Raw genomic sequence first — 22,378 nt, forward strand, 5'->3', positions numbered from 1 at the left:
GGTACATGCGAATCTCACATGACGTTAGAATAGTGACCCTTCTTACGGTTGACCTTGGCTAATATCAGAGTCTCAAGCCCCATTTATTGATATAAAGACTTCAGTAGGGAAGAAAAGTACCAACAAAATGTTAGACTAGCCCAGAGATTAAGGAAGAGATGGACATGCATTCTTCAAGCAGTTGAGTACAATCAGTATTTATCCCGTTACCATTTTCATTTATGTTGGAGATTTATACCGACCCTCCTCCTATGTCTGCTGACTCTTCTGGCAATTACCTACTGCTCTTCGAAAGCAGGGCTGCATTTCTCGGGAATGCCTTCAGACCAGGGACTTCAGGCCCTCCAACAAAAATAAAGTAAGTTCCTGTGTTCAATCAATTATCCGGCTAACTGAGTATGAGAGAAACCAGAGGGAGGTTCCCCACTGTTGATGTATGTTGGTATAAGGAGGGGTGATGGGTTTTCTTCAGAGCACACACCATGCCTGAGGGCTTTTGGAAAACGACAAAACAACAAGGACAGCACAAAATCAACACAGCTGTAGGCTATCTGTGGTCTATCCCTGCAGTCACAAGACCAACTATATTCTTCACTATATCCTACAATGACAAATAGTGTTACATCTATATGCCTCCAAATTAGGAGCCTGTATCACTGCATTTGGACTACCTTTAGTAAATCGGCAACTATAAAAATAAAAAACTAATCAAGATGCAGGAACTGTGCAGCTTATGTCTTATCCAGGAAATGGTTAGTTCAGACTTATGTCCAGCAGATGCCTCCCCTTTCCTTTTGGTCTGTGTCAGTGGCAGATGACTGAAGAACAAAGCCCAGGAGCAGGATTTGGGGCTTGGGTGAGGCTGACCTGGTGTGTTCGGGAGATTCGTGCCCTGTAAGGATCCATACACATCAAAAAGAGGGTAGGACTTAAAGGACAGCGAACTCTGAGGGTGTAATTGCAGTTTATGTTTTGTTTTTTGACAACAAGCCTGAGGTTTACAGGGGGAATGGAGAGTCAGGGTATATGGTCAAGGTCAGGCAGGGAATGCTCAGGACAAAATGTACAAGAACTCCAAAGGTGTGGGCCTGGCAGGTCTGGATCGGAAGGCAGAGTAAAGCCAGGACGCACCAGGGGTGGGTAACCCAGGCAGGTTGGGTGGGGGTAGTTCTCAGGAAGCCATCAAAGCACTTCATCTGCAATTTTCTGAGAAGTTCAAAGAAGAGATATGATTGCTGATCATGGAGGGGGAGTTGCCCTATGTGTGAATGCCCCGTGTGAATGGATGGACAAGCGCTAGCGGGCACACACTGCCTTGGAGAGAAAGCCGGCTGCGGGTAATGACTGCATTACAGGCAGAGGCCTAGACTTTCAGTGCAGTGTAGCCTTTTTCTGGGGCTTGGACTGGCTAGGGGAGAGACACTGAAAGTGGAGAGATAACCTATGTCATGACCATGAGAATTTACAGGTGCGATTTGATCTGCAACCTTTAAAGTTCACCTATTAATAGTGGTACTACCAGTTCTTGAGGCTTAAGGATCCATTGCCTTGGACACGCCCTAGCATAATTTGGGCCAGGGAGGACCAGTTCAGGTTTCCCCCATGATGGTATAAAGTCGGGAGGCTGGATTTGCAGAGGGAGCATTTCTGTGAAAACTGTGGTGAAAACATTGTGGCGCTGCTGGCGGAGCCTTAAGAATGGGCCATTCAACTCAGTGGACCTTTAGGAGAATTCCTAGAACAACTAGCTTTTCCTGGTGGTGAAAACTTGCCTGGGCTGGTTAATCTTTTTTTGCCTTTTCTTGATGTTAGATTAGCACAGTAAGATCCTCACAGGCAGTTGGGTCAATTTTTGGCAATGAGAGGTGAGGAGGAGCTCAGAACAACTGCTTTGCAAGTTGAAAAGCCTCTAGACAATTCCTCACTACTTCAATCTGTCGATGACAAAGTCTAGTGAAGCCGCAGCGCCCGTACTTCATTACCCAGAAGCTTGGGAGTTTACTGCCCAAGAGATCACGGAAAAGAGCATTTGAAAAAGCTGAGAAGGGGGGGTCATCTCAGTAGCTCTCAAATCACCTGTAAAATGGAGAGCTCTCTTTCTAACAGCTGCCTTCAAATGTAAGTATTTACAATTTACGGTTCAAAGTAGGAGCTATGACAATTAAATTAATTAGTGACTTGTAGCAAGCAAGATGTTGCTGGATGACCAACCACCCCAAAACACAGTGGTTAAAAACAGCAAGTATCTATTAATGGTTTGCAAGTCATTTTGTCAGCTTGAGTAGCCAGCCAGGCTGGGGGGTGGCAGGTCTAGGATGACCTCACCCAAATGCCTCAGGGTTGGCTGGCTAACAAAGTGTCTCTCATCTTCTGCAGGCAAGCCTGGGCTTACGCACATGGCAATGACAGGAGTCCGAGAAAGATCTGTGCAAGGGCCTGGAATTGGCACATCAACATGTTTGCTGTATCCTCTGGGCTAGAACAGCTCACAAGAGCACCTCAAATGGAGATAAATTGGACTCAACCTCTTGATAAGAGAAGTGACAAAGTTATATTGTACAGGGCCTGGATCCAGAGAGTAATAAACAATTGAGAATCTTTTTGCAATCCACCAACATCTCTTCTCTTAAGAGCGGTGTTTAATCATTTATTAGTTCATTCACCTTTTCAATAAATATGCACTGAACAACTAGTTTTGCAAAGTACTCTGCAGGATGCTAGAGGCCCAGGTACCAGGAAGAGAGAACAGTCTTGCCCTTTGGGACAGGTCCAGACATAAGTCTTTTAAACTTTAATAATTTCATTGGAAATGAAGACATCATCTATAGTTCAAAAGGTTAATTCTTTTAAATTTAGTTTTGAAAATATGATTTTCATATCACTCTTCTGACAGTCTCCATTGCGAGAGAGGTTTTTGGAAAACCTCACGTATTAAGTCTAACATACTGGGGTTCCCAAGTCAAGTCCCTCACTTTGTGGCTGTGTGACTTGAACCACTTATTTAACCTCTCTGAAATCCAGTTTCTTTATCTGAAAAAGGGAGACAATAATACCTACTGCATAGCTAATGTCAACATTAATCGTGATTATCCCCAGCTCAAAGCCTAACTCACTTCCAGGTAATACCAATAAATGATAGCCACGATAATTACACCTCCACCACCCATCCCATCTGCACACATACAGAAGCCAGGCTTGGAGAATGTACTTTCAGTAAGACTGTGTGTAAAGAGAGAAAAGTGAAAAGCGCAGAGCTCAAAAACCTAAAAGTGTCCTTTAGTTGAAAAGCACATCCTTCTCATTTAGAAAATTATGTTGGAAAAAAGGCAAACAGTATTTAAATTGTGGTACTGACATTTCCTCCCTGGTGTTTTCTTCAGGGAGAGTTAGGGTCACCAAGAGCCAGGATGGGACATTCTGCTCTCACTTCTGAGCGGCACTGCAGCATTATTTATTCTGGCAGAATTGCCACTATGCTCAACTGACGGGCACAGAGGAGCATAATAAATACAGATTTGGTTAACTCTATTGAGCAGGACAGGTTATCAGGGGGTTGAAAAGAGGCCAAATGCATTCCCCAGTTAGAAACGAAACAAGAAAGCAGGCATGGCTAGCAATGAAATGAATTATTTGCTTTGTATAAAATATACATGCTTTAGCCTCTGCACTCTTGGCTCAAAAAGGAACTAGAAAAGTAGAAAGCTAGAAGGTTTTTATTAGCCTTATAAATCACGGAATTTCTTACACATTTTGTTGAATTTATTTGGTTCTTAAATAATATTTGCAAATCACATAATAGTCATTATCCAAAAGGAAAAACAGCTATTTGATACTAAAAATGTGATTTTCTCATAGATATGACAAATCAACTTTTTATTCCCTTGTCTGAAAATATGTACTTAAGAGAAAAGCATATATATCTTTATTGGTTCAATCTGCTACACTATTCTTGAAATAATTTATCACATTAGCATGATCAATAATTAAATGTAACCATTATTGTGTCCAGAGTATATGGTATTTTTTATAAGTATGGTAAATTTTTACCCATTATATTGTACTTATTATGAGGTAATATAAATTATTTTTAGTATTATAATATATAGTGCTTTGGTAAATCACTAATATTGTTTATTACTCTGAACCCTTCTATTTGAAAAAAAAATGAATCTCACAAAATAATGAAAAAAAATATATGATTACAGAGAAAAGGTTCTTAGCTCTTTAGGAAATCATTATACATATGGGTGTTTTGGTAAGGAAATGAAGCAGAAGGAGAATTATTTAGAAAGCAGGTTTTGTCTCATATTTTGCTAAATTGTGTAGTTTTGGTTGTCATGGCAATGAGCACCACGATTTAAATAAGTCTATGCAGAAATAGAAGTCATTTACACTATATTCATAAGAATCAAAGAATTCTCATTATTTAATGGGGGGAAAAAACCTCCCCACTTTGGATGAAGGAGAGAAAAACATGGTGTGTCAAATTTATTTTTCTAACAAACTGCTTGTTATTTTATCTCTGAAATAACATAAAAACAAAATATTTAGAGCTAAACAACAAAGGAAGCGCTGCATAGAAAAACGTCTGGAATGCACAGAAAAGTAAGTACTTAGGAGATACTTTATAGACTCAGGGTCAACAAAATCATCAGAAAATCTGAAACAAACATCACACTCAGAAAGTCAGAAAAAACATAAGTAAAATTCAAAGAAAGTCAAAAGAGGGATATAATAAAACTGCAGAAATTAGTGAAAATATAACAATGAAAAATGACAGCAATGAAAAATGATTTTTGAAAATAAATAATTCTTATAGGTAAATTTCAAGTAAGACTTATCAATGATAATGGAGCAAAGGCACAAGTAAATATCAAGAATGCAAAAGTGGTCAAAAGACAACTACAAGAGAGATTAAAGGATTATAAAATGAAGCTATGATTTATTTGATGCATAAACTTAAAATCTTAAAGTGGACAATTTTCTAGAAAATATACATGACTAAAAAAAAGAGAGAAAATAATCTGATTGACATAAACTTTAAAATAATTAGTATTCAAAAGACAATCCTTCCTTCACTTCCCAAAATATTTTAGGGAGCATTTCACTGGACATTCAAAGAGCATATCATCTTCATTAAGTGCAAACCATTTTAGAGAAATCTACCCAATTTGCTCTTTAACATAAACTTGACTGCAAAGGATTGTATAAGCAGAAGAAAACATATAACTCATTTCACTAATGAAAATAAATGCGAACTTCCTTAATAAAAACTAGAAAATTAAATCTACTACGTCATGACCAAACAGGGTTGACACTATAACTGAAGAACTATTCAACATCAAATAATACACATCCATACAATTTGCCACCTGAGCAAAGAAAAAGAAAGAATCACTACAATAACCTTAATAGATAAAGGAAACACATTTGATAAAAATTTGCATCCCTATGACTGAAAACACTTAACAAAGATTATCTACTGGACCTCTAAGTAAACAGATTTTATAATGCCAAACATTCAGAAGTATTACATCAATTTGGAAACAAGACAAGAATATCCACTATCACCACAAATTTTCAACACTGTACTGACAGTGCTGGCCAATGCAATAAAATAAGAAGAGCAAATAAAAGACATAAGAGAAAATGAAGAGAAAAATATAATTATGATCATAAAATAGTAAGATATTACACAGGAAAATTCTTAGGACTAATAAGAAGTCAGCAGGGTTTCTAGATATAACATCAACATATGAAACTCAAGATTGAGTATCCCAATAAACAAATTAAAATATAATAGAAAAATAGTACTAATCATAGCAAGAAAAAGTACAAAGTACACAGAAAAATAAATTAAAATGTGTAGAACATTGATTACAAAATACAAACATTATTTTAAAAATGAAAGACCACACAAATAAATAGAAATGTAGATATTTATGGGGGGGAATCACCAACTCTCCTCATATTAATCTATAAATGTATTTCTAGTCCAAATCCCTAAAGAAATTTTTTATGGACTCAGTCAAAGTGATTATAAAATTCATATGCAAAAAAAAAAAAAAAAAAGACCTAGGGATAACCAAAACAAATAATAAAAATAAGAACTTATAAAATTTTACTTATTAAAACAATATATTATTGATATAGTTTTAAGCAAATAGATTAAAAATCAGGAGGGGGTGAAAAAGCATTTCTAATAAATGAGGTAGGGATAATTGAATATCTGACTAGAATATAAAATTATATCAATTCTTCATATAAACAAAAATAAATATCTGCTGTACTGCAAATCTAAAAGTTTTTAGAAAAAGTAAAAATAGATGATCCTGGAGTAGGAAGAAAAATGTCTATGATCAGGCCTTAAAGTCAGACCTCTATATATAACTGAACAAACCTCACTGTACCTAAGGCGTGTCACCAGGGTCGGAGCGTGACCTGCATCGTCACGTCTGACTTCACTCACAATCAGGAAAATGCAAATTAATGTTCTCCCTGAAATTCTACCACTTAATACACCCCCGAGAAATTTTAAATATATATCTCAGGAGACATGTATGACGATGCAACACTGTTCATAAGGGAGAAAAAATGCAAAGAGGCTGAAGTGTCCATCACGAGGGAGACAGAGGAGAATATTCTGGTTTCTTTATCTGGGGGCATTAATACAGCACTTAGAAAGAATGAGTGAGCTCTTTAGGTAGCAATATAAGTAAATATCCCCAAACGTGTGAAGTTAAAAAGGGAAGGGTAGCGTAAAATGTACCGTATGATAGCATATATTTTAAATTCTTACTGACTCCCGATGTTACACAGCTGTTATGGAAAACCAATACCAAAACAAATTAAAAAAAAAACACTAAATTGTGGCAAGTTTACAGAGTTGATGATATTGTTGTCTCCGGGGTGGGAAGGAGAGGAATGAACCTATGTTGGTAAACAAAAGGAACTTCAGCTTTAAGCTGAAAGTCTATTTCCTTTATATTAATCAAAATCTGAAGCAAAAGTGGCACATGTCAATAGTGCAAATTCTCGATAGTGGTAAGTGGCTTGCCTGTACCCCTTTGTACTCTCTTTGATTATTAAGAGTTAATGAAAAAAGATATGTTAAATGGAAAAAGGAAAAACCAGACAAGTCTACTTTCATTTTCTCACAAAAGCACAGCAGGTGTTTTAGTATTTCATTAAGGTATTTGGGCAATAGTAATATCAACATGTTTATTAAAAATTAAGTCCTTTACATATAATTAATAAGGTAATGTACAAAATATCTTTTTACCAACTCTTAATGATTTATGAACTGACTGTCTAGAGTTTTAAATTGTTATATTTCTTGCAGAAATATTTTTTCTTTGTGATTTCCATCAAAGGGCTTAAATCTTCATGATCATTTCATTAAAGTGCTGAGGGAGAGAGTTAAAACTAATGAGTAGGGTAAACATTTGATTTAAAATCTGATTCATTTACAAATTCCATCCCTGCTTCAGGAGCAAGCTTCACATTGTTCTCAGTGTTGTGTCTGCTAAATGAGGGCAGATAATCTCTATGACTTTTTTGAGCTTTTAACAATTACGTGTGTGTGTGTATATATATATATATATATGGAGAGAGAGAGAGCGAGAGACTTTACTTAGGATTCTCAAGTGATGTTAAGTATATCATATGGTCAGATGTAGTCCTGGGAAAATTAATCTCCAATTTTATTATGAAAATTCCAGAGAAAAATCATTTAATTTCTAGATGTTTTCTTCTTACTCCACAATTCTATCCTCTAGTTTATCTTTTAGATTAAGCTTCTTAACTTATTTCAGCCTTAAACAACCTGAGGGGCATTGCAAATTCTCTCACACTGTGATTTCTTGAGTGTCATGGGAAATATGTGTGTGGTTGGGCAATATTTAAATTAATTTTTAATATTCCTCTGCTTTGCGATGGTTGCTCAGCCCTGTCCCACCCCATACTGTTTAGAATCACTTCAGATCATCTAGTCAATAATGTGGATAGTCAGTCCCAAAAAGCAGAAAACTCCTAAATCTAGAGATAAGTGTTAATTATACAAGTTCCATTCTCTATTGGGTGGGGGGAGGGGGACACAAGCTTTCTGAAAAATCATGTTGTTTATTTTCAGTAAAATCTTTCCTGGACATCTGACTCAGGAAGGAGGAGCTGGACATGGCCCACTTTAAGCTTTCCTGTTGGAGGAAATGATGACAAACCCTTATGAAAAGGGAAAGTGACCTGTCTATAAGGAAGCAGGGCAGGGAGTAACTAAATCTGAGATGATCAAAGCCCAGTAATGGACAATTCTTATCACCTGGGATGCTCCCAGTGACTACCATATTTGGAGGAGACTAATCTTCAAACTTTTAACTCAAATGGTTAACCTGCCCAACTTGACCTTTCTTCCTTGCAAAAGATAAAACAAATTATACTTTATAAGGACCATTTATAACTATTGATGGCTACATTCAAGTCTTTTTAAAAAGTCATAGGTGACATTTGACATTAAAAAAAAATCTCCTGGGTAAATAATTTAAGAAGAAAATAATCACACAGACACACACACACCTCTACATACACATATGCACATACCCTTAATCTGAATTTTAGGCTTATGCGTCTTGTAAAACATAAGGAGATGGGGCAGAAGAATGAAAAAGCCCCCTGCATAGAAAGCAAAAATCAACCCATAGACAGAATTTGAAAATGGTCATAAGATTAGGTAAAGTATTTATAGATGATCTGTGCAAATAGTGCAGGTATAAATGGTAATCCAGAAGATATTTCTAATGACGTGCCTGCAGTGCACCAAAAGATGCTCCCTCCCTAGCACCATCTTCAGGCCCAGTAGAGCATTCATTGTAAACTAAGCTACTCTTGCTAATGGACAAGATCCTTGAGGAATACTTGGTTATAGCTGAAAAATCTAACCTACTAAAAATAATTCTACAAATTGATTGACATGCTAACTGTCATCGTAGTGTTTTAAAAATTATGTTACTCATCTAGTAAGAGTTATTTCAGGGTATGTTTTATTTAAATTTTTATTGTTGACACTATTACAGATGTTCCTCATCAGCGTATATTCTTTAAAACTACAAATTTTATCTCAAATTTTAAAAGATACCTCTTTAAATTAAAAAAAAAGTCAACAACAAAATCATTACAAAAAAATACTTTGACTTAAAAATCTTCAAGAACTACCAGGAGACTATGAACAATATTGAAGGTATTAATTCAGAATTTATTCATTTTTTTTAGTCAACAAATTTTAAAAATTGTTACAGCCCAGGTACATGGATGGTGTTTTTTGGGGGAGTGGGGATATTAATCCCCAGAAATTACATAAAATACTGTGTGTGTGTTTATGCCATTCATTGGATTCTTTAATTGGACTCTGACCTAAAAAAAGTTTGAGATACACTACAACTTTTCATAAGTATATTAAGTGCTATCTGATTGCATCAGTGAGAAACAGAAATACCAAAATCATAAGAAAAATGGCTATCACTTCAATATAAATAAAAAATAGTCTCTTCTCTTTAAAATCCTTGAAAATTCAACAAACATATGTATACACACCACTAAATATTCAATACTAATTGTATACATACTGAATTCAGTGGGGAAAGACTAAGAACAATTCCCAAATGAAAACTTAAGCTACATACAGACTTAACCCAGTTAATTCCCTTTCCTTTCCGAGTATCAAGGTCAAGACCAGCCCTCTCTGCCTCTCAGGAAGACTCTTCAGACCAACACAGATTATCCAACATGTCGACATGGGGTTACTTTTCTAATCCAGCCCACAGAATTCTTCAAGGCTATAATTACATTTCCCTACATGAAATATTTGTTCCCTCTAATTGAGAAAGAAAAGCAAGTCTCACCTAAGGAAGTCGTGTGATTTTTCTGAAGATGAACATCACTTTACTTGTTAGATCTTATTAGTGTAGATTTAATGTTGTCAGAGTGGAGCTGAATGTGCTCACCTGATAGACAGGACCTTAAGTTTACATCTTACTGGACGTGTTCTTTTTTCCCATTTGAGAGTGTGAGCCACTAGCTGTGAGCCGCTGGGAAGCTAAATCCCACCGTTACCATTGCCATCCTATACAATGGCCTCAGCCAGACTGCCGGGGACCACATAAGCCATTTTTTAAATGGGCTGATGAAAATCTTTCTGGACATCTAGGACATTCATTATTGACTAACAAAATGTCTTTCCTTATCATCAAAATATGTGAATTTAGAAACAAGTAAGTTGCAAAAATTTTCAGCTGATGATTTTAGGACTTAAATCATTGAATTGATAGGCAAATTTAAAAAAAAACACCAAAACTTTAAAAAAATATAATTTCAACCTCTTTCTAAAACAGCCTGGCTTTCTCATTGGTATATGTTTAATACTTTCTTCTGTTATTTAAGCCTATATTAAAGTGATTTGGGGTTGGAGAGGAAAGATTTAATAGTTTGAGATATTTCACAAGTGATATATTTGTAATAGCCTCCTTTCCTCTCTCCATAATAAATCTCAATCTATGGATGGACAGACTCTAGGCAGTTCCTGAGATGATGGCCCCTGGCTCCCCGTGAAAGGAAGGGTCACTTTCACAGTTAAAGCCTGGAGACCTCATTGCAATTTAATGTCCTTCTCCCACCTGTTTCCAGATGCCCAGAGGGTCCCCATCTCTGCTGATCACCGGTTCCCTGCTCATCTACCGTGTCTTCCACCTTGGAGCCACTTCCTTCATCCAGGCACCGCTGACTCCCCTGTACGAGGCTAGTAACTGGTGCCTCTGCAAGTGATTTTTACCTTGAGGAAGCCCACTGGTCAGGAAATATCATGATTTCAATGCACGTGGCCCTGATTTTTGCAGTAATCAAAGCCCACCAACTACGCTCCAGGCTTCTGCAAACATGTCCTAGGCGTGTCATAAGGGAAAGGGGGGGTGTGGAAACTGATGAATGCAAGCCCATCGTCATTGCTCACTACCAGGCAAAACTGGGCAACCACAGAAATTGCTCCCCATGTCCCAGTAACTGCATTATTCCGGTTTCTAAATGACAACGTATTTCCTCTATTTGCTAGTCTTCAAAACAAACAAGATGACTAAGTCAGGATTAAATGGAAGAGACTAGACTATACCGAGGGCTCCCAACAAGTCGCCCACATGCAATTTTTCACAACAGTCCCTTCTCCACAGATAAACTACCATAAACTAGGAAGCCGTCTTTCCAGCCACCACCACCAGGGCCTTACTGTAGCACCGTTCCCGCTGCGTCAGGCACTGGGCTGGAAACTGTGTGTGTCACCGCATTATCCTCAGCTAACCCTGCAACCAAGTTCTTGCAATCAGGTGTCAAATGAACAGGCCTGGATACATGAGAACTCACGACGAAAATGAGTTGCAATAAAATGTAGATTTTGGTATCTGAGGGTATTTAGAGAACTCTCCCAAAGTCTCTATAGCTCATCAAAGCTGAGTGTAACTAATCATAACGTTTTTAAATGTTTATGTTTAGCTCAATTAAAATATTATAAGAATGTAATATACTATAAGCATATTTAAGAAACTGAGAGCTCTGTGACAAACCAAAACAATCTTGATATGTATGCTTGAAACTCAATTTATTTACTGTATTACATTTGCGTGCCAAATTGTGCTGTCCAAAAATGTGGATTTCAGAACATGCAGACATAAACAAATGAATGGATACATACAGGAATAAATTTAAAAAGTAAGTAATCTTCATTCCCTCTCTACTGGGTTATCTCTTAAACTTTATAACTTTCAATCTATTTATTCTTAGGGTGTTTCTAATGGTAAAAAGGAAAATGTTCCACAGGTTATTTTTCTCAGATGTCACCATAAATATAAATCATTGTATTAAGAACTCGTGGCAAAAAAACAGGTTGATTAAACTGTAGGTTTTGGTGTCTGAAGACGCTTAAAGAACTCTAGCAGTTTTTACAACCCCTCTGCCTGCCCAAGGCTCTAGTGAAGCTGGCGCCAAAACTCTGATGAAGATGTCAATTTAGGGAAAAATAATTTTTAAGTTAACATTGGCAATTCAATGTTGGGGATGTGTGTTGTATTATGAAACAGGTCCAATTTTAGAACTCACAAAAATTATCACTTTTTTAAAAATTTAAGGTATTATTCATTATACTTTAGTAAGACTCCAACCATTAACCTCATTTCAGAATCACAGCAATGATATACTTTATAAAAGCTAAATGCTGTTTACCCCATGTCTTTCATTTAGCCATTCTAAAAAGTGAGTCAGTGAGATAGCCACAACTCCCCAAGGCACTGTCCATTCCCAACTCCCTCTCAATCCAGAGAAATCCCGCACAAAGGCACACCGGGAAGGTGTGGGGACTCCACTCCTGCACCGTGTGCACTTACGTCTAAGGGACTGTCCCAAAGCCTGGGCGGCAGTGGGAGCAGGCCATGTAGGATGAGAGCGCTTCTCACTTTCTGAGGGCTGTGGGAGAAGGGGTCCAGCAGTGGGAATCTACGAGGAAGTCAAGGAAGGGGTCGGGGATAATGACCCTTCTCACTAGAAAAGCCTCAAGACATCTGGAAGCCGAGACACTCCTCACTTCCTTGTCCCTGTCCCCATTTCCTGGGAGAGCTGAAGCCACAGCCTGCAAGCCGGGGTGCAGGATCCTCCCTCACTCCCTGCCTGGAAGGCCGTCAGCGGCCCCACAGGCCTCACCTGTGCGAGAGAGAGGCGAACTCTCACCTTTAGATGCTATTAACTTCTGTTCAAATACTGCATCTTTCAGGACTTAAAGGATTCATAGAAGTACGATTTATTTAAAAGTGAGCAGAAAAGCTTTGGGACCTACCTATGTTTTCCCCCAGGGTCAGAAAAATATCAACCTCATTGAGTTTATTTTAAAAGAAGGTGAGGCATAAAGAGAACATGTATTTTTTTTTTTTTCATCACAGCGCAAATAACACTAGTTTAGTATAGCCGGCATATCAAAATAAATAATAATACAACTACATGTTTGAAAAATTGCAAACGATTCTACTTATAATGTAGAATAAAACATTCAAACAACAATAAAACATTCTTGTTGTGGCCAACACAATATTGTTCACAATGCTGCCTTTTCAGACCAAAGATAAATTTAATGCGTTTCCCTACCTTTTTCAAAAGGTTTGTAATTTTATGAAGAAAAAGAGCAACAAATACTTAAGATCAAGCCTTTCCATTTTGATTGTTATAGTAAAAACAAGCAACTAAAATTACCAAATGAAAAAGAATTTTTGTCCTAATGAAGCAAAATAAATCTTGGAAAAATAGAAGTATTAAGGACAATTATTCAGAATCTTCTCTATGCCACAAAGTTGGTTTTTAAGTGCTATTATTCTAAGACACTGAGGTTAGACCCTGGGAGGAACCTTAGAGCTATATAGGCTTTGACAGAACTAAAGGAGTTGACAATCCCACAGTTTTTACATTACATCTGCTGTGTCAGGACAGACAGGTGATGTGCTCACTTGGGAAGCAGGGGAATCGTAAAGCTGCAGGACACTATTTCCTGATCAAGTAAGCGAACCGAATGAAGAAAAGACACCCTGGCTGTCATCTTCAAGATTCCTGAGAATGAGGCGACCACCGCAGTGGTGGGACTGTGATGGAGAAGGGTCATATCCCTGGGCGGGGACTGGACAACACACACATCTTCATACTCACTGAGCAAAAACTGGCCAGTGAAGAATGAAAGAGGTCAGTGTCGCTAGTGTCCTTAGTGGTCGCCAACTTTCTACATATGAAGATGTAGGGAATCTATGTGGAGCTCCATGTGGTTTGAACACGTGACATTTTATGCCTACACCGGTCATTGCATGTCACTGACAATTCACAAAGGAGAGGAGGCCAAAGAACACCAGAAAAGTCATATTAAACTTAACCACTTCATTCGTTTTCTTTAGAAATTATTCGATACTATTTAAAATCGTATTTTAATTATTAAATAAAATTTTAAACAAGTAGAAAGCATTGTACTATTGTTATTGTTTTTATTATTTATCATTACTCCCTTTTACCTGCTTAGGTAATCATTTTCAAGTAAGTTTAATAAACAAAGTTTCAGTGTGCTTCGATTCTGAAATGCCCTGACCACTAAGTGTGGCCTTGAATAAAAGCTGCCCAGCCCAGCTGGTCTCCAGCCTGCAGCGCTTAGTGCAGGCAGACTGCACCGAAACCAAGACCGTGGCATGGGCGGGCTGGTGCATGTCTTCACATTAATCTTACTGACTCAGTTTTGGCCAGGCAAACATGGTGAACATTTCTGCTCATCTTAATTAACTAGTGTCAGCTTCTGCATTATACCCCATGATTTTCATTTAGAAGCAACCCTAACTGAAATCTAGGTAGGGAAAGTAGGCTCTTTTAAAATATATAATATTATTAATGTTGTACCTATTTTGCTGTAATCCAGGAAATGAATCCAGCATTCCAAGACCAAACATTTCATCTGCTTCAACTTCACTGTTTTCCCTTTATTACTTTATTCCTTTTATATCTTATTTCTATTTATTTTCCTTTGCAAAATTTACAAAAATAGACAGTTTAAAAAATACTTCCCTTCAACATCAAGGGTGCTCGCCAACTTTAACCAGAGGGATCTATATTTACTTATGTTATATAATCTTTTTTGACATTATAAAATTTCCACAAAATTGGAGATTCATAAATTATAAAAGCCTATTCTAAGTTTATCCAAATTTTGAGACCTTTCTGTGACTTTGGAAGTGGGTCTGTAAATCTGCAAAACCTCAAACTTTCCGTGAATTTCAATGAGTTAGAAATACTGCAAACATAACCTTTCTTTGCATTATTTCAGGATTTAAATTTAGGTTTGGATGACCCATGGGAGAAATAGGGGAAAAAATGGGAGTTATGACTCAAAAGATAATACTGTATCTTAGAAGTTAAGCTTGTAATACATTAATTTATTTCTAATTTCCCCTCATCCCAGTCCCTCATTCATTTGCTTAGTAAAGAATTTTAAAAGATAAAACTAATATCATAAATGTATATATTGACACACTAAAAGGGGAATAATGTGTTTTCCAAGGTTTATGTTTGTATTTTTTCTGTGTGTGCGCGTGTGTGTGTGTGTACAGTAAAAAATCTTGACTACATGTGTTTCCAATTATATAAATTTAAGACTCTGTAAGATTTAAATGTCAAATGGAAATTTTCTAAAAGTTTCTATGTACAGCTGGATTTATATATTAATTTTTTCAATGTCAACTTCAGCAGAGTTGCCAATAATGTTATGCAAGATTCATTTGGTACTTAGCATATTAATAACATTATGTGAATAATCTTGATATTTAAAGGAAAATCACAAATTATCTGATAATAAGCAATAATAACAAAATCAAAAATACTCACTATACCAAATACTAAGATACACCTGCTAAAATAGAAATAATACTATGCCTACCCTAAGATCACAGACTGTATGTTGAATATGCCGATGTGTCCATTATAATGAGAATTTTAGCAGCCCTTTGTCCTTGAAATCTTCTGAGCTGTCTATACTTCTTTAGAAACTTTCCCATTAGTACATGTTAGTTACAATGTTTTCCGAGAAAACTCTAAAGGTAGCAATTTTTAAGAATTTGGTGAAGGAGTCTATATGGACAAGAAATTCTCAAAAGCTTTCAGTCGAAGACAAGAATGTGTGAAGTCTTCTGGATGCAATTTTGCTTTCGATAACCCGCTCAAGGTCATTATTAGTGACAAGAATGTTAACAAAGTTTTCCATTGACAAGATGCCACGGAGATCTATAATTTTTAGACGATCAAACAGCCCTGAGAAGCTTCTGCTTAAAGATGATTAAGGCTATGAGTGAAATGATTACCACAGAGACCCCTCGTCAAGTAATCCACAATCAGGTGACGCAAACAGGAAAACTGCCAATCTGAAATGCATCAGCAAATCAGTTCTGAGACAGACATGGGTTCTTCAACAATCTTAAGGGCTTTAGATATTCTTGAACTATTTTTATCTTAGATTTATACATTTTCCACTTCTTGGTGCACCAAAGGCCCTATCTGTGCCTTCAGTCCAGATAGAATGCCTGCGTATCTCTCTGCGTGAGACATGAGTTGATTAATTCATCAATGTGCTGTCAGGGAGGGCGCTTAGATCTTTAAAAAAATAGTCAATAAAATCCTTCAAGTAAAATCACCTTGTTAAAATGAAATGTTTTAATAATAATTTAATTTATAGGTCACTCTGGATTGTAAGGTATCTTTAAGAGGTAAGACTTTTTAAGTTATCTACGACAGGCTAACTCTAGCGACCATCATCCAACAATCTTACCTGCTGGGCTCATCTTGACTGTGGAGGCAACAATTCATGCTGTTCACCAAAAAGCTAAACAAACGACTGTACAAGGACTTAGCCAGGAGATCCCTGTAGAATTCAGCCATCTCTATAGTGTGCCGTCGTGTGATCATGTCTCCTGGAATAGCAGAAAGGAGGGGAGGCATTAGAACAAAGACTTCTCTCACTTAAAAGCAAACAAAATTACGTACCTCCAATTCATCCCTCACACATCCCCATACCCCAGAAGATCTTGAAAAAATATTCTATGCCTCTAATAAATGAGGTCTCTGTCAATTATTACATAAAATGTTTCCCTAACATGAGTGTCAAATACATTGCAGTCTTATTTGTTACAATTGCTGACCACAGCTTTTGACCTTTTGCAAACTGTAATTTCCTTTCTGTTAGGGAACCAACTCTTTGAAGGGCCCCTCTTAACAAGTTTCCTGCTAACAGCTCACTGGTTTGGATACTGAATCATCCCTAAGGCATTCGGAAACCTGGCCATCTGGAAAATTAGTCATATTTTAAATATTTTCAAAGACATGGTCCAACTCACCAAAATGTGGGAACAACCAAAATGTGGAATGTGGGAACAAGATTGGGCCTTAAGGTAGCAATTTCTCTGTCACTCTCAAAGAGATGGTAACTGCAACCTTGAATAATAAGACTTTTAAAAGAGAACAGACTAGAGATGGAAGCCAAGAAGAAGAAAAAAGTGAGGGTGATTTGGAATTGAGCGTAGGACAGCAGTGATCCTAGAGGGTGGAGAGGGAATGGAAACGTCCTATCCACGCATTGTCGCCTCGGCCGCCCTGGCCAACCACTGCAACTGAGGCTGAGCAGGGAGTTCATAAGAGGATGATGACCGTGTGAAATGAGGGTGAAGTAGTTAATCATAGAAATACTCACAGGGGAGCAGAACTGCTTCTGAGACTGGTTGAAATAAGCAAACAAACAAACACAAACAAAACAATAGCAGCCAATCGAGAGTCAGGGGGCTGTAGGTTCAAGGCCATGGGGTGAGCCGCCGACAGTGGCCCTGAAAACAGTGTGCCATTCTCGACATTTCGGAATTGAGGTCTCTAGACTCAACATGGTTACGGGTTCTAATGAGTGAACAACATGGCATGTGTGTAAGGGGTTGAGGGCAAGTGAAGGAACCTGCATATATTAAATTATAGGTCTTAATGGAGAGGCCAGTTTTTCTTTATAAAGTCATGAGAGAAAAAAATAAAGCATTTGGATAACTTCAAGAAACTTGGTGTGGTTGGATGTGAGGATACCAGTGGGGAAATGACTAAAAGCCAAGCATAAAAGTTGGTAAGGCCCAGATAATAAAGGACCGCCTACGCCATCCTAAAGAGCCAAGCTGAACTCTAAAGGCGCTGGAAAACCTTTCAAACACTGTGAAAATCATACTTGCATTTCAGAAAATTTATACTTGAAAGCACTATGAAGACGGTAAAATGCAGTAAGGCGAAGGTAAAAGGTTAAGGAACGTTCCTGCCATCATCTAGGGAAGGAATGATAAATTTAGGAAACGGAGAGAGAAACGACGGGAAGGCAGTAAGAATGAAAGTCATTTATGGAGTAGAGCTGGGGTGTGTCTGATCTACTCATTGGAGAAACAGGAGGAAGAGGTGCCAAGAATGACTTTTGGGCAACTGAGTGGATAGTGGTCAGATGCACAGAGTTCAGCAGAGACATGGAAGGGAACTCGAGATATGAGGCAGCAATTAGAAGTCACATACCTAGAAACCTGCAAGTAGGCCCAATAGGAACAGGGGTGAGAATAATGGGGTTCAGAGAAAAAAGACCAGGTGGATGGTGAGTCCTCAAAACTACAATACAGAGGAAGGTTGGAAAGGCAGCGATTTATAGTGAATAACTGAAGAGCTGGAGGAAGGCCACTCTCCTCGCCCACGGAGCAGAGGCGCATATAGCAGGGAGGCTTATCTTGGGCATCAGGTAGCCTTAGATTCTAATCCCAAACATGCCCTTTGCTAATGATTACAAAGGTCTTTAACCTCGTTGGATCTTAGTTATGGAAACAGTAATGCCCACTTCTTAGCGATCCGTAAGAATTAAAAACATCCCCCCTTTTACAGTGCTCGGCACGAGTCCTGTCCTAAGAGCCCAATAACTGACGACGCAGAGGAGAGGGGTGCTCTTCACGGAAGGGGGCATCGTGGCACCACACACACAAAGGCATCGGTGTTTTCATTAAGTAAATCCTCTTGGGTTGGTGACTCTGTCTAAAATGGCTGATCCGCTAGAAAAGGTGGCCATTTAATTAATCACAATTGTCTCTCAAAAGCTTAAAGAGTTTATAATGTATACGCAGACTGAGTAACCAAATGGGTGCATAATGCTTTTTTTTCCTCACTTGGCATTCGATTCATAGAAATAGTTTCACTAAGCAGGAAAAGGTGCACTCGTATTTACTTTTTGTATTTCAAAGAAGACCACGATGGCACAAAGGTGAACGCCAGAGTATAGAAAAACTTACCTTTAAAATAGTGGATATCAGTTGTTAGAGCAGACACCAGTTCATCTGCCGAGACCTGTAACATCCCGGCCACTAAAACGAAAGCAGCATGGAAAACTCAAGTTAGGATTTTTTTGAAAGAGAAAATTGTATTTTATGGTTATGATTTATAAGCTGTACATAGACCCATTAGGAAATATGTGTATTATGAAAAAATGAAACTACTAACTTAATTGTCAAAGTCAACTAAAGAAATAGCTTGTAAGTAATCAATGCATTAATGAGTCCATGGGGCTCCTGCATTAAACCACAACAGGTTTGTTCTCTCCTTTCCCTCACAAATAGACCTGAAGGTTTTCTCCCAATTCCTGACTAAAGTACTTTGATATGAGGTGAAGATAATGCTATTCGTTGACAATCCGCAGTTTTTAGGTATTCAGGAAAAAAACTGGGAGTGACTAGCAAACAACTTCAAAGGAGAGAGAGATTTTTGGCAAGATCTTTGCAGGGAAGTAATTATATTCGGTTTAAAATGTTTAGCTAATAACATGCCCCCAAAATATACTGGGTGGCGGGGGTGGGAGTGGGGGCGGAGAACACTCAGAATATAAATAAACGCAAGAATGTGCCGACAAAGCAACCTGTTAATGTGGTGGGCAGCAGGAGAACATAAATGTACGTCTTTTTATTCATGCCCATAATCATTTATAAAGAAGGGCAAAGTTGGAGGTTTGGGGGTTCCCCCCAGGACTGTCACCGAATTCCACCTGGCTTTTCTGTACTGTGTCTCCATCTACTGGCGGGTCTGCAAAACTGCACAGCCCCGAGGTTAAAGTTAGCTCCGCTCCACTGACCTTGTTCCAGGAGCTGGAGGTCAGACACCAAGGCAGAGTCGGCCTCCGTCAGAGCAGTGAACCGAATGTCGCCGATGTGTAATATCGCTGCCAGAATCACAAACAGATTCTCCACCTCCTGTGCATTTTACAAATACAGAAAACGAACAGGGCTGCTTAGAGGAAAATAACTAAAAGTCAAATCCTTTAAAAACCTAAAAGTAGGTTTGAAAGATGATGTTAATATAGTGAACCGCTCTTATTCTAGGTAAGAAATGAAATTATTATCTAATGCATTTCAGTATTTTCACTACAGCTTATAGAAAAAAATCAAGACCTAATGGCAATGAATATGTCTCCACAAAAACACCTAAATGATGCCTGTCTTAAAGTTAAAAATAAATTGCAAAAAATTAAATAACAGAAGATGCGTGCCCAGTTCGTGGGGTTGTGATTTTACAGATCTCCAACGTTCGAATCTCTAGCTCAGAATAACAATCTCCATGCACATTTCCTGTAAATCAATGTTCCTGTTCCTTAAAAGAGAGTAAGGAAGTGATGTTCTGATCTACATTAACAGTTTCCACGTACGTATCAAGATGAAAAATGAGTCACTGTGTCATGACAGTCGGACTGGCTGGACGTCCGGGGGAAGGAGAGAGTCACACGCCCTCCCGGGGAAGTGTCCCGGAGGCTAATCAGACCCGCGGGGCTGGGGCTGCTTCACCAGAGAACGTGGGTGATGGGGTCCCCCTTCTAGCTCTTTCTCTTATGAGATAAAATGCCATTATGATTGTAGAAACTTTTACTTCTGCTGAAAACTTAAGGGAGACATGAAGAAAACAACTGCACCTAGATAAATAAAATGTTAATTGCTCTTTAAAGGTATTTTAAGGAAAACTCAGAAAAAAAAAAGGATTTTGGCAAGAGCTATCTCTGAGCAGAAGGTAGCAGGAAGTAAGAGAATGTTTGCTGAAAGAGAATATCTGAGAATCTGGAACTGCATGAAGAAAAAAATACCTTCAATTTGGTTTTGGACAGTCATTTTGTGGCAAGAAAGAGAAGTCGAGAAAAAGCTGTAAACTCAAATATACTTTTCTGGAATAATATCTATTTTAGTGTGATGGTATCAAGAGCAAAACTGGTTAAGTTCCACGTAGGGCAAGTGCCATAACCTTTTAAATTTTTATTTATTTATTTCCCTAACGTGCCATTTGGAAAGAAAAAGCTCCCGCCTGTGGCAGTTTTCCTAAGAACTACTCTTATTTTCTTTCAAAATATATAGTTGCAACAACACACTCCATGAGGCTTCCCGAATTCCCTCCAGAACCGCTCGTTTTCATCACAGTATATCATCTGATCGTCTTAAAAATGAGGGCGTTGGCAAGGATGATTTCTGAACCACTTGCGGGTTAGTACTCTTATGATTTCGGCATGACCTAAAAATGTTTTTGGTAACTCTCCAATCGTAAACGAGTGTTCCAGATCCCACTCATTTACGCTTGTTTAAAGAACATTCTACCTCTCACACGACCTGACAACTCCCCGCCCCTTTCAACAGGCCCAGCAGCCCATCCGGTCTCCCAGTCGCCCGTGAGACAGGCCGCGCCTGAACACAGACGGGGAGGCTTCGCACTGCCCTCAAGGGCCTTACAGCTTCGTGGTGGAGACAGAGCCGAGGAACCAGCCATAACGTGCATTAAAATGCGGTAAATGCTACACCAGAGGTAAAAGAAACTGCCGTGTGAGCAGGGGGCACCGTGGGCAACACTGAGCAGCACCACCCGCCACCCTGCTGGCCGGCTGGGGTGCTGGTGACCGAGCGAAGGGGCGGAGGCCTCCCCGGACCACAATCACTTAGAAGATCTTGGTTCAAGGCCCTCAGCCCGCCCAGAAATACCTTCTTCCCAGTTGTGCTGGACGTGCTGTATCCCCACAAAGTGGACTGAACTGTCCCCATCTCAGCCACCCCAAGGACCAAGAAGAAGGGGCTGACTTTTGTTTACATGCCCCTACGTCTTTTACCAAAAAGGGTGTTGGATTCTCTAGTCACTCTCTTGGGTGGAGGGCATCTTTTGCTTGCCCTGCTCCGAGGATCAATCATGGCTGTTTAAAGCCCGTTTCCTTGGTAGAGTGGCTCCTTACCCACCTCTACAGCCCAGCCTCCTATAAGCACGCAGACATCACAGGCGTGAAGAAAGGGGGGGAATAAAAAACACAACAGCAGCAAGTGGAAAGATGGGAGAGTGCAAGGGTAGGAGTTAGTAAAAGACAAATACAGAGACTGGGCACTCCGAGAGAAAAAAAGGTGCCCTACGATCGTCGTTCCCCGAATTCCAGTCTCTGGATGGGGCGAGCGAGGCACAGGCCGAGTGCCGGAGCCCATTCATTCGGGGCGAGGCCCTCTCCTTGGCCCTCCCGGTCCTCCCCTCCCGCCCCTGCCCCCTTAGTCTTATCCACGTGGGCAAGAGAAAAACAAACGCCCAAAGCAATTAAGTAAGTGGTTTAAGAAAAGGAAGATGAACGTATGTAAATCCGTGACTAAACCTGGGTTCCTGGACTGCTGGTGTACCAAAGTTCCCCATGAAATCTTACCTTAATTGCTAATGACGAATTAGCCAAATTCCAAAAGGTCAGCATATTGGGTGAGGGGAAACATCGTGCGTAAGGGAAAGAGGTTTG

General features: G+C 38.8%; 1 protein-coding gene across 2 annotated transcripts in view; it reads right to left on the reverse strand.

Annotated features, from left to right (window-relative positions):
- Nucleotides 1–22,378, reverse strand: part of MYO16 (myosin XVI) — a 474,768-nt gene that overhangs the window by 188,532 nt on the left and 263,858 nt on the right. For both annotated transcript variants that reach the window (XM_081128844.1, XM_081128843.1), the window contains exons 18-20: nt 19,718–19,835; nt 18,885–18,956; nt 16,367–16,508 (exon numbers count right to left, since the gene is read on the reverse strand). In XM_081128844.1, coding sequence (XP_080984970.1) covers nt 16,367–16,508; nt 18,885–18,956; nt 19,718–19,835 — 332 coding nt within the window. The remainder of the gene's footprint in view (nt 1–16,366; nt 16,509–18,884; nt 18,957–19,717; nt 19,836–22,378) is intronic.

Source organism: Miniopterus schreibersii, assembly GCF_964146895.1.
Source record: "Miniopterus schreibersii genome assembly, chromosome: 2".
NCBI lineage: Eukaryota > Metazoa > Chordata > Mammalia > Chiroptera > Miniopteridae > Miniopterus > Miniopterus schreibersii.